Source organism: Epinephelus moara, chromosome 2, assembly GCF_006386435.1.
Source record: "Epinephelus moara isolate mb chromosome 2, YSFRI_EMoa_1.0, whole genome shotgun sequence".
NCBI classification, from domain to species: domain Eukaryota; kingdom Metazoa; phylum Chordata; class Actinopteri; order Perciformes; family Serranidae; genus Epinephelus; species Epinephelus moara.
The window spans coordinates 12,043,551-12,059,734 of record NC_065507.1 but is presented as its reverse complement, the minus strand read 5'-3'; the positions used below and the strand labels follow the sequence as shown (position 1 = coordinate 12,059,734).

The window sequence follows — 16,184 nt, the reverse complement described above, 5'->3', positions numbered from 1 at the left end:
AAAAGGCGGGGAACTCAAGCACGTATAACCCGGAAGTTCCGAGATAACTCTGCCGATTGGAATGTTGGGAGTTGTAGTTTATTTTGAAAAGTCAAACTCCTGTACAACTTACAGGTAAAGTATCCACAAATATGAGTGTAGTAGATATACCACTACTTCTACATGCTATTTAACACTCTAATAATACTGCACCCGACTACTTCGGTTAGTTTGTTTGACCGTTGGCACATAAATCACCGGACACACTCGGCCCAACCCCTGACCAGGAAGTGATGTAGCCTCTGAGGTGCTGAAGCCTGAAGCCGGGGCGGGAATTTCCTGCGTGGGCTACGTGTACGTGCGTATCAGCGCACGGCAACATGTCAGGAGCTGAGCAGCAGGCTACTCCTGTTATGCACGACATAGGTAAACATCCACACATGCACGTGTGACAGCTCCGTGTCTACAGTCAGTGCAGCCATCAGAGGTCAGTGATCAGACTGAGAGCATTTGAATGGGTGTTTGTGTATGAAGTTTGAAGCCAGTTTCGCAAAGTTGTGATGCTAAAGTAGCTCGTCTACAAGGCCAGGCTGAATACGGAGGGATTTGTTGTGTTTAGATTAACAAGTTGCAACTAAAACTCTCTTAATGTATAGTTTATACTAGTTAATAACGTTAGTTCATAGTCTGTCAGGCGTGCTTTGAGAAGACAGCTCTGCAGAGTCATTGTATTGTATGCATGCTATGGATGAATAACAACATCTCCTGTCAACATGCAGTCCTGGAGGATAAAACAGCCTACTCTACACTGATAAAAGCTGCTCCTCATCCACTGTGAAGCACAATGAGTCTGGCTCTTCATGATCTCCTGGTCTGCTGCAGAGGGCTGGAGAATGACAAAGCTACAGAGAGGAAGGTAATCACACCTACATGGAAACTGCATGTAAACAATAAAATGAGATATAATTGCACCAAGCATTTTTCAGCCTCACTGTAGCCAAGTGAGTATAGTATATTGGTGGGAACCGGGGGGTCACCAGCTCAAGTCCCTGTCCAAACCAGGTATGGAGCATTGACTGGTTGCTGGAGAGGTGCCAGTTCGCCTCCTGGGCACTGCTGAGGTACCCCTCACTCTGGGGATTCATAAAGTATATCTTCTTCTTCATAAATCCTCCACTTTGACAGTTGTGTCTTCTCTTCATGCTTGCAGAAAGAAGCCGAGCGCTTCAGACGGCTCCTTCGAAGTCCAGAAGTTGTGCAGGAGTTGGATCGTACCTCAGGATCTAAAGCTAAAGGCTCCAATCTACTCACATGGGATGCTGTATTCAGGTAATCTGACTTTTTGTACACGCGCATGCAACAAAATGCTTACTATGTTATCTAGTATAATATCAGTCATGTCTTGCTTCTTGCAAATCTTTACTTAATCTTGCACACTTGGTTTTATACTTTTTGTGCCTTTCCTGCTAAGACAACAGGCCTAGTTTGTTTCCAACTTATCAGTTTAGTTTCACTTTTGTTTCTTTGCATCACTCACTAATGAGTACCTGCTGACTTCTGGGAACCTTTGTGGCCAGCAACCAAATAGAAACTGAACCAGCTGTACTTAACACAGTAAATATGATGGCTTGTAATATTTTAGAATTGCTGACTTATTCCAACTTGTCCCACAATAATCTGTCCTCATTCCATGTTTTGCAAGATATCTGTAAATTGTACTTTTGCAAGAGTTTTGGTGTGTCAGATTCAGACATCTGTCAAAGACCTTGATAGTTAAACACTTCCTTTTCTGTTTTTTACCCCCATGTCAGATTTCTGCAGCGTTATGTCCAGAAGGAGACAGAAAACATGCAGTCAAGTAAATCCAACGTCACTGCATCCACACTGGCCACACGGCAGAAGAAGATGGCAGAAATGTGCAGCTTGATCAAATACTTTATTCGCTACGCAAACAAACGTAAGGAAACTGTCAGTGTGAGATCCAGTAGTAGGTTACAATACAATTTATGTGTCATAATACACTAAAGCATGTTTTGCTCTACATATATTCCAATGTTTTCTTTCGTTATTTCATCTGAGTAGAAAACAGCAGAGATTCTGAGCAGCTGTCTCTCTGTCTCTCTGCAGGTGGGCCTCGTCTAAAGTGCGGTGAGATGCTGAAACATGTGATGGACATCCTGAAGAATTCATACAGCTGTTCAGCCTATGGAGAAGACTACAGCAGCCTCCTAGTAAAGGACATCCTCTCTGTTCGCAAGTACTGGTGTGACATCCCTCCACAGCAGTGGCACAGTCAGTGTTATAATTATCTAATTACATATATTAATAAATTAAATTTAATCAACACTAATCTTATTTGTCTTTTTGCATTATGTAGCCTTATTACTGTAGTCTGATATTGTAATGTCAACTTCAGTTCACTGAATCCCCTTTGTTTATATTTGTTATTCTCAGATCTTTTGGACTTGTACTGTGACTTGTTCAACACTTCATCCAAGTCCATCAATCGTGTTTTGGTGAGCAGAGTGATCCACACGGTGGTGCAAGGCTGCTGCATGCAGACGGATGGCTTCAACAACTCTCTGTTCAGCTTCTTCTCCAAAGCACTTCTAAATGCAAGGTGAAGACTTTTATCAATGTTTTAAATTGAATTAATGTCCCTCAGCTAATTAGATAGACGCACTTATTGTTTTCTTTTTCAAAATCCCATGACCCTGTCAGGCAGGAGAAACACTTGACAGTTTTGGAGCACCTCGTCTCAGCTCTCAATATCTTCTCGAGATCCGCGGCCATGAACTGTCGGATGAGGGTGTGTCACCTGGGAGAGGAGCTTCTGTCTTCTATACTGTATGTCTGGGCGGACATGAGGCCCAGTGCGGCTCTTAAAGAGGAGATTGTGGAGTTCTTAAACCTGCAGATGAGTGTCCACCACCCCAAAGGAGCCAAGACACCAGATACAGGTAGAGTGATCCTTCCAAAACAATTTATGTTTCCAGTGGTGGTGACACCTTTGGTTGCCCTTGTATGGTGGACAGGCTTCATTGTGGGTTGTGCATAGTTCCATATACAGCTCCACTTATTTGGGGCGGCTGTGGCTCAAAGGTAGAGCGGGTCGTCCACTAATCAGAAGATCGATCCCCGGCTCCTCCAGTCCAGTCTTGGGGCAAGATACTGAACCCCAAATTACTCCTGATGGCTGTTCCATCGGTGTATGAGCATGTGTGAATGGTTACTGAGTACCAGGTGGCACCTTTTATGGTGCCTCGGCCACCAGTGTGTGAATGTGTGTGTGAAAGGGGGAATGTGACGTAGTGTAAAAGTGCTGTGAGTGGTCGGAAGGCTAGAAAAGTGCTATACAAGTGCAGGTCCATTTACCATTTTCCATTTGATTCTTCCAAGCAATGGAGAAAGAAATGTGAATAACTTAATTTTTAAAGTTCAAATTGCACCACCAAGGAAAGATTTCAAGGAGATCAATTGACTTAGCAATCTCTGCAAATTTCATCAACTAAAACACCATAAAAATACAATTTTATACCATGAAATTGTTGAAAATCAGTCGCTGAACTTTCGGTTTGCTTCCGAATTGACCATTAACTAGTTGTTCTTTCACTCTCTAATATTTCAGGTGCTCATGCTGAGGACTGGACCAAATGGCGGAGTCTGCTATACAACCTGTACGACGCCCTAATCAGAGAAATTAGCCACATAGGCAGCAGAGGGAAGTACATCACCGGGACACGACACATAGCTGTCAAAGACAACCTCATTGAGCTCACAGCTGACATCTGCCACCAGGTAATACAGATCCATAAGTATGCATATAGAAAATCACAGTTACATTTGATGTAAATGTTTATGCCATTATAAAACTAATTTGAGCAGTTTAGCTTATGTGGAGCTGCACATCTGTCTTAATAAAATCATTTCCCTAATCTCATTGTGTTTCTTGCACGTAGCTGTTCAGTGATGACAATGACACCCATGTTGTGGAGGTGACCCAGGCCTCCCTCAGAGCCACCTACATGGGCAGTCCCACCCACGGAGCAGCAAGCAAGCGACGGCGCATTGAACTGGGCTGGGAGGTCCTCCGGGACCATCTGCAGCCTCAGCATAATGACTTTGATGTTATACCATGGTATGAAAATCACAATGCACTTAATACAAACTACATACTGAGTGTGGTCGCTAAAAAACATTGATTTTACTTTGTGGTAGAAAAACACATCATGATCATGTTAAGATATTCAAACCCTCTTTTCTCCCCTCAGGCTGCAGATCACCGCAGTGCTCTCCTCTAAGTACCCGTCCATGATGCCCGGCCAGGAGCTGGTCCCACTGCTGTCAGTGTTGTACCAGCTCCTGGTAGAGCAGCGGAAAGGAGAGAGGGGGCCGTACGTGCTACGCTGTCTGAGGGAGGTGGCTCAGTGCCAGGCCCGCTACCCGGAAAGGGCCCAAGTCCACAGGCCGGAGCTGACCCGGCTGTGGGGTCGGGTGTGGGCCCTGGCACTGCGAGGAGTCAGCTCACCCCAGACAGAGGCCCTCAGCCTGGACCTGCTGAGCTCTATTGTCCATAGCGGACTGATCAATATGGACAGAGAATTTTGGAAGCTCTTCTCTGGATCAGCTTGTAAACTGTCTCAGTGAGTTTATTTCTCAATGTCTAACAGTTGATTTGTCAATACTGTTAATGTGTGTGTTTGCATTTAGCAGCCCTTTTTTCTCTCTACCCACAGGGGTGCTGCTCTCTGTCTAGCCCAGGCCCTGCTAACGTGTCCAGTCCCTAAAAGTATCATCTCAAGCTCAGGCTGGGACCATATGGGAGTCACAGAGGGATCTGCGTCACCGAACCTGAAGGAGACTCTCATAGCCTGGCTGCTGATGACCGACCAGAGCGATGAGATGGAGGATAACTCCAGGCCTCATCCCATCATGTGTAGGTTGGTGCCGTGTTGCTTTTCCATGTTAACTGTGTCTTAACTGTAGATAATTTAATCCTGGTTCAGTACCTGCTTTTTTAAGGATGTAAATTGTAATATTTGAAGACTATCTGCTTTCATGTTTAACTGATGGGCAGCTCCAGTTACAGACTGGTGTTTCCCAGGGGATGCACACATGGATTACTCTTTACTTTTTTCACTTTTCACTTTGGTAAGATGCGTGTATTTTGTCTTCACTTTTAAGATAAAGACCTTTAAGTTGATGCTCTATCCTGATCTTGTGTGCAGAGACTTTCCTCACAATCTAATAGCGAACATCCTGGTCTCCCTGACCTTGAAAGACACGAGAACAGGCCTGAAGTTTCTGCTGGGGACTGAAGGAGTGGAAAGGTGAGGGAAATGATCCTGGTTTCACACACTGAGTATCAAAATCACTGATATGATGACAAATCTACCACCCTGCACCTTTTTTTGTACAGTCCACATATTAATCTGTAACTATTTGTTTTTAAAGTGCCTTTTTTCAAGAACAAACCTCATCCAATGCCAAAGACAACCTGGAAGAGATCGAGAGGCTGTATTTACAGTTCAGCTTCAACACGCTGCCTTCACCGAAGCAAGAGACTGACGAGGCAGCGACAACGGCTTCGACCGATGGCCAATTCGCTGCCGTCCCCTGCCTCAGAAAAAAGTTGGAGCAGTCCCTGCTTTGTGTGGCTGACACCCTGCTCAACTGCTACTCTCCTGATGTGAGTGGAAGTTAATACTTGTGTGTTTATGTGTCTCTGAACTTGTCACTGTAACAAACACTGTATTTATTCTGATTCCCCCCCCGCCACAGTCTCAGTCCACCCCTCCGGAGTGTCTGGTGCGCTGTTTCAGTCTGCTGACTGGTGTTCTAGCAGGTTACGTGTCCACTGGGTTTCTGACCGAGGAGGAGGCGTGCCGCTCAAAGCTCTTCACTAAAGCCAAGGTATCATTCAGATGCATGCATTGTCATTCCATCCAACGGTGATTAAATATCCCGGCCTGTTAAACATTAAAAACATAACGTCACCCACTTCTATATAAAAAATATACGTAGCCTATTTGTTCCCTGATGGCACACTGTAAAAGGTTATTGTAATTGTTTTTGAAACAAATGTATAATCCTGTAAAACCCAATAAAAGGGTTTTAAAAAAAACATTACCTCAAAGCGTGGAAGAATTTAAAGGGTAAGTTCAGTTTTTTCAACCTGAACCCCTTTTTCCTTGGCTTTGTGTCCAATTGACTTCTGGGAACAACAGTTATTGAAACTGGTCCAATATTGAGTATGACTGCTGCAAATGGCAGTGACAAAACTGGCTGCAATCTAACCATTCAGGGCAATTGTGCACCATCCATCTACAGTGTGTCCATTAAAAGTACTTGTTTTTGCACCTGACAAGCAAAGATTATTATGTTAAATGTCTGACAACATTATGGAGATGATCCCTACAGAGATAGACCTTTTTATTAAAGAGGAAGATTCCTTTTTTTTTTAACCAGAAACCGCCTCAAAATTGCCATTGCCAAGCCCACCAGACTCCATTTAAATAAACAGTAATTTTATCCAGGTAATTCACACTTCATTCAAAGTCACCAGAAACAAAATAAAAACCACAAAAGCCATCTTAGTTCGTCTTTCCCCTGTTCCAACAGTCACCAATTCTGGTTTGGTTTAAATAAACCCTTAATTCACCCAGTTAAATGTGAAAATATGCTAACTATATTCATTCTGAAATGACTGATTATTTAAATGGAGTCTGGTTGGTTTGGCGATTATGTTTTTGGGGCTATTTCTGGTTAAACAAAAAGAATCTTACTCTTAAACCAAAAGGTCTATCTCTGTGGAGATCCTTTCCATGATGTTGTCGGACAGTTACCTTTAAAGTTTCTTGGTGTGTTTTTTTGTTACCAGGCCCTGGCCCAGGACTTCAGCGGTTTTATTTCCAGTGTGAAAGTGAAGATGACAGAGGAAGGAACCATGAGCACCCTGAGATCTGTCATGAAGCTGTGCACACAGTCAGCCAGCAGAAAAAACAAGGTGACAAAAGCTTTCATCATGACAGTATGGCTAATGCTGAAATAATACAGCATTAAGATTTATCTGAACAATTTATGGACAAACCAGCAATTAAGTCTGAACAGTTCAATGAGCTTTTTTTTTTTTTAAGTAAATCTTTTGTCCTTTCTCCTGCAGGATCATGTTTGTCCTGTCTCCTCCAGTCTGTTCATTATGATTCTGCCAGCCAGTCTCCTCACTGAACTGGCCGAGATCTGCAAACTGTCAGTAAGTGACATATGTATACTGTAAACCTTCACCTTAAGAACAGAGGGCCAGCACGCTGATTTAATCTAATTTCCTCACATCTTCAGTTAAGCAGTGTTTCTAAGAGAGCCGGTGTTGTGGATGAAGACGATCACATGGATGATGACTGGGACGTGACCAGAACTCAACAAGGGGACAACGTGGACCTGTTTGAAGATGGCGAAGAGTCTCACAGCAGCGGCAATGGGACCCAAAGACAGAAGGGAGACAACAATGACACCTCCTGTGGGCCAGGTAAGAAGGGATCACCACCTGCTCTGTAAATCGGCGTAAATCATCAATTGTACGTTGGATAGATGATGTTGAGGTATCTGATCATCCTGTCAGTGGACAACAGGTAAAAGCATCACTGTTCTGTCCTCCATCAGGTGCAAAAAGTCTGTTAGCAGACGATCATCTGGCCCAGCAGGACCTGGCTCTCCTCGCAGTCTTGGAGTTCCTGTGTGAGTGCGGCTCCATCCAGCCCGTCCACGGTCTGCTTTTCAAACCTCAGGAGGTGCGGCGCCGGCTGCTGCTGCTGGCCGAGCAGATAGACTTCAGCAAAGCCCTGCACCTCAGCATGGTCGGTAGCAGCTGCTGTGGAGAGTCATGGTTTCAGTTGCAGTGATGATTCAGCTGATGAACTTTAATATCTGCTTCTCTTCCAGTATCTTGTCCTGTTGAAGAAGCTTCCCACTGAGGACTCGCTGTCTCCGGAGGAATTCAACTCACTGCTTCGTCCTCTAGCGTATTGAAATCTTTTTTTTTTTTATGTACTGCATTAATTTCTGTCTTCATAAAGCAAAATGTTTTAATGTTCTCACTTGTTTGTTGTGCTGTCTTTACAGGGACCTGTGTTCTCTGTACCGTCAGGACCAAGAGATGTGCGCTGCTGTGCTGCTGGGTTTGTTACCCTCCATCATGAGCCTCGGGAAAACCCACCACATGCCGGAGGAGATGAGACATGTTCAGGGATCTCTGCTACAAGTGGTGTCTGGATTCTGGTTAGCAACATATGTTTACATCCTGAGCAGATGTAGGGTCGGTCTGTAAGAGATTAGGTCCTAAAATGAAGCATCTGTCTGTGGCAAGGAGCTTTCAGTCTTTGAAGGAGAATGATCAAGTGTAAAATGTGCCTCCGCTGGTCATCACAGGAAAGCAAATTCCTTTTGTTATTTGTAATTTAATTTTGAAGGAATGGCTACACTTTTAGACTTAGAACATGAATCACTGTCTCTGATATTAACTCAATCACTATGCTGTGTTTCAGTTTCCTGAGCCAAACAGGGAAGTGCATTGCATCGGTACGAATTGCTCTAGTGCGATGTCTGGTTGCCCTGCTGGAGGTGAGCTCTCACAGAAGTTTAGGGAGTACATCTGCATGAAATATAGCATTTCTATATTTTAAATATCTTGTTCTGAATGAATGAAATAAGCCAGACACTTTGTTTATGTGTTTGACTGCGAAGAAAACTGGCTTATTCATTGACTGGTGCGTTTTTGATTCAAAATGTTAAAGCTGCTTTCAGTATTTGATGTGCCAAAATTGTTTAAGACCACTTCTGATCAATGCCCAAACACTAAGACTGGAAGATGGTCCACAAAGTTTCACCCTCTTCTCAACTATTCTGTATATTCTCTTTATATTTCAGTTTAATATCAGTATATTCTTTTTGTTAACACTTTTTATTGTCTTTCTGGCATCTCTCCCCTCCGACAGGCCGACCCGTGTTGTAACTGGGCTGTCTTAAGTATCAGAGGGACTGACAGTGAGGAAGATCGCCCGGTGTCTGTCATTCTTCCATCTCACCTCGCAGATGCCCACCACCAGGTCCGCATGCTGGTAGCCATGTCAGTTGAAAGGTAAGCTTTAGCCAGAGGCTGATAGTGAATCAGGATACATTTTATAGAAAGATGTACATTACAAAAGATGTCATCTGATTGTATGATTGTCTGATTGTCACCATTATCCTCCTGTGCCTCCAGGTTGTTTCTGGAGATGAGACCAGAGCGTCCAGATAATAGAAAGATGCTGCCGCTGAAACACCAGCAGGCAGCTTTTGAGAACGTTTACCTGAAGGCTCAGGAAGGAATGAAGCTCCCAGTGAGTGCAGTAGGTGCTATCATAAATCAGCAGTGTTTCCGCTACATTCATTTAGCAGAGGCGTGCCGCCGCTGCTAAATTATTGCCACCGTTGCTGCTCCTTCAAAACATTTATTTTGCAAATGCACCACCATTGCTCTGAGACATCTGTGCACTTGCACAGCCGTTCACATTTCTCTGTGGCAGGTAACGGTCCACAAACCTCACCGCACTTTAGGGACTGTTCTTTACTTATGAAGGGACTGTTCTTTACTTGTCAGGGGAGGAGGGTGGCTGGTTGATTTTTATTTCATTTATTTATTTTATTTTGATCCCCCCTATGCTCATCACTGATTGATGCTGTTTTTGAAGTATGAATAAGTCAATAAGTAATTTATTCCATTGAAATATCATTGATGTATTATAGAAAAGTGATTTATCTTTTTATAAATGACAAAAGGCACATCTGCCTCATTTTTGCTGTGGTATCCTGATACTACTCAGAACCGTGATACTTTCACTGGTATCGTACCGTGGGTCCCAATTTTGGTACCGTGGCGACACTAATTTGGAGGGGGTTCATCTGCAAAAACTAATGAAAAACTAAAAAACGGCATTTGGTATTAGGTACTCGGTATTCGGCCAAGGGATGTCTCTCACCCCCTCCCCCCGCCACTCCCGCTGCTGAAAAAAATCCTAGAGGAAACACTGTTCCTGATTCAGTGTTTCCTCTAGGAAACACTATTCCTGATTCAGTGTTTCCTAGAGGAAACACTGAATCAGGAATAGTTGACCATATTGTACGTATGTTTTCCGCCTCTTTTTTTACTTTCTCTAATGCTTCTTGTGTCTGTGTGATCGTATACAGAGAGGCAGCTCTTCGGAGGACCAGCAGGACGAGTCTTTTAACCGCAAGGCCACCCTGTTGAAGAGTTTGTGTGTTGTGCTGTGCTGCAGCCCAGTCTGTGAGAAACAGTCTCTGTTTGCACTCTTCCAGTCCTACAAGGAGAACAATATAGAGGAACAGCTCATCAAAAAGGTGAGGATTTCTGTGCCCTGTGCATTAGGTAAATGGAATTAAAATAGAATTTAGACAGGACTGAATGAATGAATGAAAATAGTGTCTGTGCTTTTTTTGCATCTCTAATCTGATACTTGAATGAGCTTTTGTTCGGTTTAAATTAAAAATTAATCAAAAGGTTGCCCTTTACCCCATAAAACAAATTACACAAAGGGCAGAGTGAGAATAACAGTTTCTGTCCATTGTCACAGATGTTGTGCAGTGTATCCAGAGCACTTGGCTACAGGAGCGTGAAAACATTCGTCAGTTCTCACCTGTACTACTTGGTAGCTGAGTGGCTTGCACAGAGACAATCTGACGATCGCTACACTCTTGGATCGTTCCCCTTCACCCTCCTAGACCACGACACGGTCAAAGATTTCTATAAGTGAGGAAATAAACTTCTATTATTTTCATATTCTGTCACAACTCAATTTGATGCCCATGTGCAATGGTCTTAAATTGAGTATAACAAAATAAAGGAAGGATTGATTAGGGTATATTAACATCTTTTGTCCTCTTGAAGCTCTTCCTACCAGGTGTTGATTCCCCACCTGGTCTTCCTGGATGACTTTGAGCAGGTGAAGTCAATCGGCAGGTATCTCGAAAAGGACTGGAAGGAGTTGTTGGCCGACTGTTTCCCCAAGATCATGGTCAACATCCTGCCGTACTTTGCCCTGTCTGGCCAGGACTCACAGGTTGCACAGCAGAGGGAGAAGGCCCACAGAGTGTACGACCTGCTCAAAGATGCCAATTGTCTGGGCAAACAGGTGAACACAGCTGTTTAACATCAGCCTACATCAGGAGACTTTTGTGACTGATGTGAGGTTTCCAAAATGTACTGTAACGTGATATTTGTTGGAGGACTTTTGCACTCATGTGTCTAACATTTTCAGAATATGTGTGCCAAATATGAGTACTGATCTGGGTATTGAATGGCAAATTGACTGTACTACACGCCTGTCCCTGTGTCTGTGAATGTGTCCGCAGCAAATTGACAACCTCATCCACAGTAACCTGGCAGACATCGTGGTTGAATTGCTGATGACTCTGTATGAAGGAAGTGGAGCAGAAGGGGACGGAGGAGACCTGAAACGCTTTATAGGGTAATGATAGTTAAGATTTACCATGTTTTTCCCTTCATATTAGCCCCTTTTGTTTGTTTATTTGTTTATCCATTCAATCATTCCCCCCAGTTTTACCCTGGGCTGAAATGAAGGTGGTTTGTCTTTCTGTCAGTCTAAATTGTAACTGTTTAATGCCCCTCAGGGAGCTGGATCCTGTACCAAACCCACCATACTTCAGCTCTTATGTCATTAAAGCTACTCTGGACTACCTCAGCAAGTGCCACAGTGCAAACCACAAGTCGGTGGTGTCCATTCTGTCCAAAACTCCAGTAAGACCTTATGTGGAGCTACTTGTGTTTTCATTGATCAGTAAATTTTGTTTGCTCTTGGGTAGTTTGACTGTTCTAACTGTTTGTTGTCCCTGTATTGTGCTGTAGATTTCCATTCAGAGGATTCTGCTGGCGGTGTGTGAGAGAGCAGAAAAGACGACCAACAGCTATGAACGTCACCGCATCCTCCTCATGTATCACCTGTTTGTCAACCTGCTGCTCAGAGAGGTGAAGGACGGCCTGGGAGGAGCGTGGGCCTTCGTCCTCAGAGACATCATCTACACACTCATACACCACATCAACAGCAGGTCAGTGCACACAAATACAAATAGGTATGGGGCGTCAGTGGCTTAGTGGTAGAGCAGGCGCCCCATATACAAGGCTGTTGCCGCAGCGTCCCGGGTTCGACTCCAGCCTGTGGCCCTTTGCTGCATGTCATTCCCTCTCTCTCTCTCCCCCCTTCACACTTACCTGTCCTGTCAATTAAAGGCAAAAATGCCCCAAAAAATATCTTAAAAAAAAAAAAAAATACAAACAGGTAACATACATGTGGTACATGTGTGTGCAAACACAAATGACTCTCTGTACTGTCTGTTCTGTATTCCCTGACAAAATCAAACCAGTGTGTTTTTCCTCTCACGCCCAGACCACTTCAGTGCGACGAGGTTTCTAACCGAAGCCTCTCTCTGTGCTGTGACCTGTTGACCTCTGTGTGTCAGGCAGCACTGCAGTTCTGTGATGATGCTCTGGACTGCCACCTACAGGTCATTGTTGGGACACTCACAGCTCAGGTGACCAGCCGGCCCGCCATCTCACAACAGGTAAGCGACAGGAGGTAAATTCAAGGGTTTTGTCTTTTACAAGTTTGCAGATTCATTATACAGGGTTCTCACAGTCATGGAAAACTGGGAAAGTCATGGAATTTCACTATCACATTTAAATATCTGCCTCCTCCAGTGTTTGCGATCCACACTAACATTGTTCCTTCTCTCTGGCTCTCCAGGTGCTCAGTCTGTTACAGTTTCTTGTGATAGAAAATCAGCAGAAGTTAAAAGGAGCCATCAGCAGGTTGGAGCCTTTTCCTGACCTGCCTGAATTCAGAGAGCTGCGGTCTGTGCAGCACATGCTCAAATATAACACCGGGACCTTCACACTGAGACAGGTACTAAACTTATAACCATGTATTAGCATCATGTGTCTGAGAATTTTTTAAGCATACACAGCTCTAAATCCTCAGTGAATCAAGAGGTGACAATGTCATAGTTATCAGTGAAAACTAATAATCCTAAAATTCCCTGCTGGCTTACATCTTCAGGAGATCGCCCACTTCCTGTCAGTGAAGTCCTGTGACTCCTTACCTCTGACCAGACTGGAGGGGTTGAAGGAGCTGGCCAGACAGCTGCATGACAACAAGGGACAGATCAGAGAGCTGCTCAAAGAGTGCCATGGTATGCTGCCAGAGGAGGAAAAAATGATCTGTGCGTAAAAAAATTGTGGCATGTTGAATGTGTAATGAGCTTGTCCTCTCTCTCTTTGTCTTCCTCGCAGCTGAACCCACTGACAGTGTGCTCGTGAAGCTGGTTCTCAGTCTGCTGCAGCTCTGTAAGCTCGCAGCCAACCACCCCGGAGGAGCCGACATCCTAGGTATAAAGTCAAATAACTTCCACAGTGACAGTATGATGTGTTTTCGGCCATGTCTAAACAAATTCATCATTTACAGTTTTTGAAAGTTTCACACAAAACCTAAATCTGTTCCTGCAGAGGCAGCAGGCAGCTGTCTGGGGGAACTGGGTCCTGTGGATTTCTCCACCATCGCGCTGCTTCATGGCAGAGACCCCCTCTATGAAAAGGCTGTGTCTCTCTTCACCTCCACTAACTCACAGTGTCTTTACATCATCCTCAACTGCATGAACGATGCGCTGACTCAACAGCGGTACACTGAATCCTCCATCTCAGTATTTAATCATTTGCTGCACATGATGCAGAGGAGCGAGCGGTTTGTGTTGATATTCACTGTGTTCTGTGATGTGGTTGTCTGCCAGTATTGAGGTGAGGCAGGCAGCAGCTCAGTGTGTGAAGAGCATCCTCGCCACACAGTCTGGGGTCGACTTCTGGGAGCAGCACAAAGACAACAGAGACCCCATGCTGGCCTACCTGAATCCCTTTAGAAAGGCCAAGAAGAAGGTGGGTTCAAGATGTTCTTTTTTCATATTTAAAAACAGTAAGATTTCCAGATTTCCAAATGAACACAGATGATCTCCTTTACTTGTTATACAAATATGAATGTGTGTTTTTGTGTTTGCACATGTAACATCTGTGTCCACCCTGTTTCTACTGGCTGTCATCCCTGGTTAGGCGGCAGCTGTGAGTGCAGAGGAGAGTTTGGAGGCCAGGGAGAAGCTTCGCAGTCAGGAGTTTTGGATTTCCCGGGCAGGCGGCCACAAGGCCTGGCTGAAGGCTCTTTGCACCGCCCTGCTCGACAGCGGAGGAGTCAGGAGTGAAGCTCTGCTGCTCTCACGGCCACTGTGTCTGGTGAGCACACAGACGTTAGCTTAAGAACTCTTACCCTTCATAACTCTACTGCCTACACATACACACTTTGAATATACTTAAAAGTTATCCACATTTTGAGTTGTGTTTAATTCCTGTGCTTTAGAGCATCTTGTAGCATTTGTGGTCCACATATTGTACATCAACCAGTTCATGAGAGCTACAGATCTGACGGCGACTTACTTCGTCCGTCTGTCTCCAGGTGAGGGTGGACTGCTGTCAGAGGCTGCTGCCCCTCATCATTCACTCCATCCTTCTGGATGACTCTAATGGTTCATGGAGGGAGTTGCTCTCCTCCCGCATTCAGGACTTTTTCGGCTTCTGCTCCAGAAGCGCTCAAGCCTCCAGTCGCTCTGCCACACCTCTCAACTCTGACTCTGGTAAGTTTGTGAGTAAGACAAATAGTAATCATAATACATTGGCCGTCCACTCTCATTCAGGAGGCTGCATGTTTTGGGGTTTTTGTTTGTGATAAGCATTTATTATTCTTTACAGAGTCAGACGCTGCCAGCCAGGGCTTGTATGACAAGACCTCTCTGCGTACCATGCTGGCTGTTATTGACTATCTGAGACACCAACAGAGACCACTGGAAGCTGATAGGTTTGCATTGTCATTGTAATCAAATATGTTTTAGATAAAGCTAAATGTTCAGGGACTCTGTGCTTTCTGTTTGGACCTGCGTTTTCTCTGATTTGCTCATGCCATGTCTTTGAAATAAACGCTGCATCCTTCTTCCAGCAAGTCCTGCGGCACAGTGTGTGACTCAAACTTCTGGCTGGAGCTGAACTACCTGGAGGTGGCCAAAGCTGCTCAGTCCTGCTCAGCACATTTCACCGCTCTGCTATACACCGAGATCTATGTGGATAAGATTAAAGCTAACATGGAGGAAGGTCGAAGGTATTCAAGGAGTTTAACTTTTAATCATTTTCATTCATGTCTCATTATGTGTTGGATTTTATCCAGTTCTCCTTTTTTTTTTTTTTTGATCAATTTATTACCAAATCTGCAGAACCAAGTCCAAAGCCTCACGTAAGATCAATTTTGAAGAAAGCAGCCAGACCTTCACCATCTCCAGCCTGACTGAGAAGAGCAAGGAAGACACCAATATCAGTCTGCAGGTCAGTTCTCCAAGTAACATTTTGTTTTCTAAATATGCAAAGCAATTGCTTGCTGAGATTTCTCCTTGATGCATTTCTGTCCTCCTGTAACAGTTAAGTTAGATTGATTATTGCCCACATGTGAGTCCAGATTAAAGGGATAGTGCACCCAAAAATGAAAATTCAGCCATTATCTACTCACCCATATGCCGACGGAGGCTCAGGTGAAGTTTTAGAGTCCTCACATCCCTTGCGGAGATTGGTGGGGGGAGCAGCTAGCACATCTAATGGCTGACGGCGCCCCAGACTAACGTCCAAGAACACAAAATTAAAACCACAAAATATCTCCAACATGCACATCCGTAGTGATCCAAGTGTCCTGAAGCCCCGACATGAAAAGTTGTTTTGAAAAACGTCATATGAACTCTGTTTTTAGCCTCACTGTAGCCTGTAGCTCTGACTGCTTCTCAGGGCTCTGTGCTCAAGTGTGCGCGCTTGCGCGAGACCAGCAAAAGCATGAGCTTTGCTTACCCTTGTTTACATCACGTGACACGTGCACCGCAGGGAGAGACAACGTACCCACAGTAGCTAAAAGATTATTTGCACTACGGTCTTTTAGCAAAGGACAACCCAACATGTCTGAAGACTTTGAAATTGAGGAGGAACAGCATTTCTTTGTTGAGCTGTATTTGTTTGAGCCCGAGTATACGGACGCGGAACTCAGGCTACTGGACGAAGCAGCCGCCGC

General features: G+C 44.4%; 1 protein-coding gene across 2 annotated transcripts in view; it reads left to right on the top strand.

Moving 5' to 3' along the window:
* Positions 1-329: 329 nt before the first annotated feature.
* Positions 330-16,184, top strand: part of atm (ATM serine/threonine kinase) — a 27,797-nt gene continuing 11,942 nt past the window's right edge. The window contains exons 1-40 of one of the 2 annotated variants that reach the window (XM_050070601.1): positions 330-466; positions 759-895; positions 1,190-1,308; positions 1,791-1,936; positions 2,107-2,271; positions 2,434-2,599; positions 2,701-2,939; positions 3,608-3,777; positions 3,939-4,117; positions 4,251-4,622; positions 4,716-4,919; positions 5,208-5,309; positions 5,434-5,668; positions 5,761-5,892; positions 6,860-6,985; positions 7,142-7,231; positions 7,318-7,504; positions 7,639-7,832; positions 7,918-7,997; positions 8,098-8,253; positions 8,520-8,595; positions 8,970-9,112; positions 9,236-9,353; positions 10,201-10,371; positions 10,605-10,780; positions 10,919-11,162; positions 11,383-11,498; positions 11,662-11,788; positions 11,897-12,096; positions 12,435-12,609; positions 12,792-12,950; positions 13,104-13,236; positions 13,337-13,432; positions 13,550-13,721; positions 13,831-13,972; positions 14,144-14,320; positions 14,541-14,718; positions 14,834-14,939; positions 15,078-15,236; positions 15,349-15,457. In XM_050070601.1, coding sequence (XP_049926558.1) covers positions 824-895; positions 1,190-1,308; positions 1,791-1,936; positions 2,107-2,271; positions 2,434-2,599; positions 2,701-2,939; positions 3,608-3,777; positions 3,939-4,117; positions 4,251-4,622; positions 4,716-4,919; positions 5,208-5,309; positions 5,434-5,668; positions 5,761-5,892; positions 6,860-6,985; positions 7,142-7,231; positions 7,318-7,504; positions 7,639-7,832; positions 7,918-7,997; positions 8,098-8,253; positions 8,520-8,595; positions 8,970-9,112; positions 9,236-9,353; positions 10,201-10,371; positions 10,605-10,780; positions 10,919-11,162; positions 11,383-11,498; positions 11,662-11,788; positions 11,897-12,096; positions 12,435-12,609; positions 12,792-12,950; positions 13,104-13,236; positions 13,337-13,432; positions 13,550-13,721; positions 13,831-13,972; positions 14,144-14,320; positions 14,541-14,718; positions 14,834-14,939; positions 15,078-15,236; positions 15,349-15,457 — 6,111 coding nt within the window. In that variant the 5' untranslated portion in view covers positions 330-466; positions 759-823. Of the gene's footprint in view, positions 467-758; positions 896-1,189; positions 1,309-1,790; positions 1,937-2,106; positions 2,272-2,433; positions 2,600-2,700; positions 2,940-3,607; positions 3,778-3,938; positions 4,118-4,250; positions 4,623-4,715; positions 4,920-5,207; positions 5,310-5,433; positions 5,669-5,760; positions 5,893-6,859; positions 6,986-7,141; positions 7,232-7,317; positions 7,505-7,638; positions 7,833-7,917; positions 7,998-8,097; positions 8,254-8,519; positions 8,596-8,969; positions 9,113-9,235; positions 9,363-10,200; positions 10,372-10,604; positions 10,781-10,918; positions 11,163-11,382; positions 11,499-11,661; positions 11,789-11,896; positions 12,097-12,434; positions 12,610-12,791; positions 12,951-13,103; positions 13,237-13,336; positions 13,433-13,549; positions 13,722-13,830; positions 13,973-14,143; positions 14,321-14,540; positions 14,719-14,833; positions 14,940-15,077; positions 15,237-15,348; positions 15,458-16,184 lie in introns of both variants that reach the window. The other variant, XM_050070593.1, reaches the window with a different exon arrangement.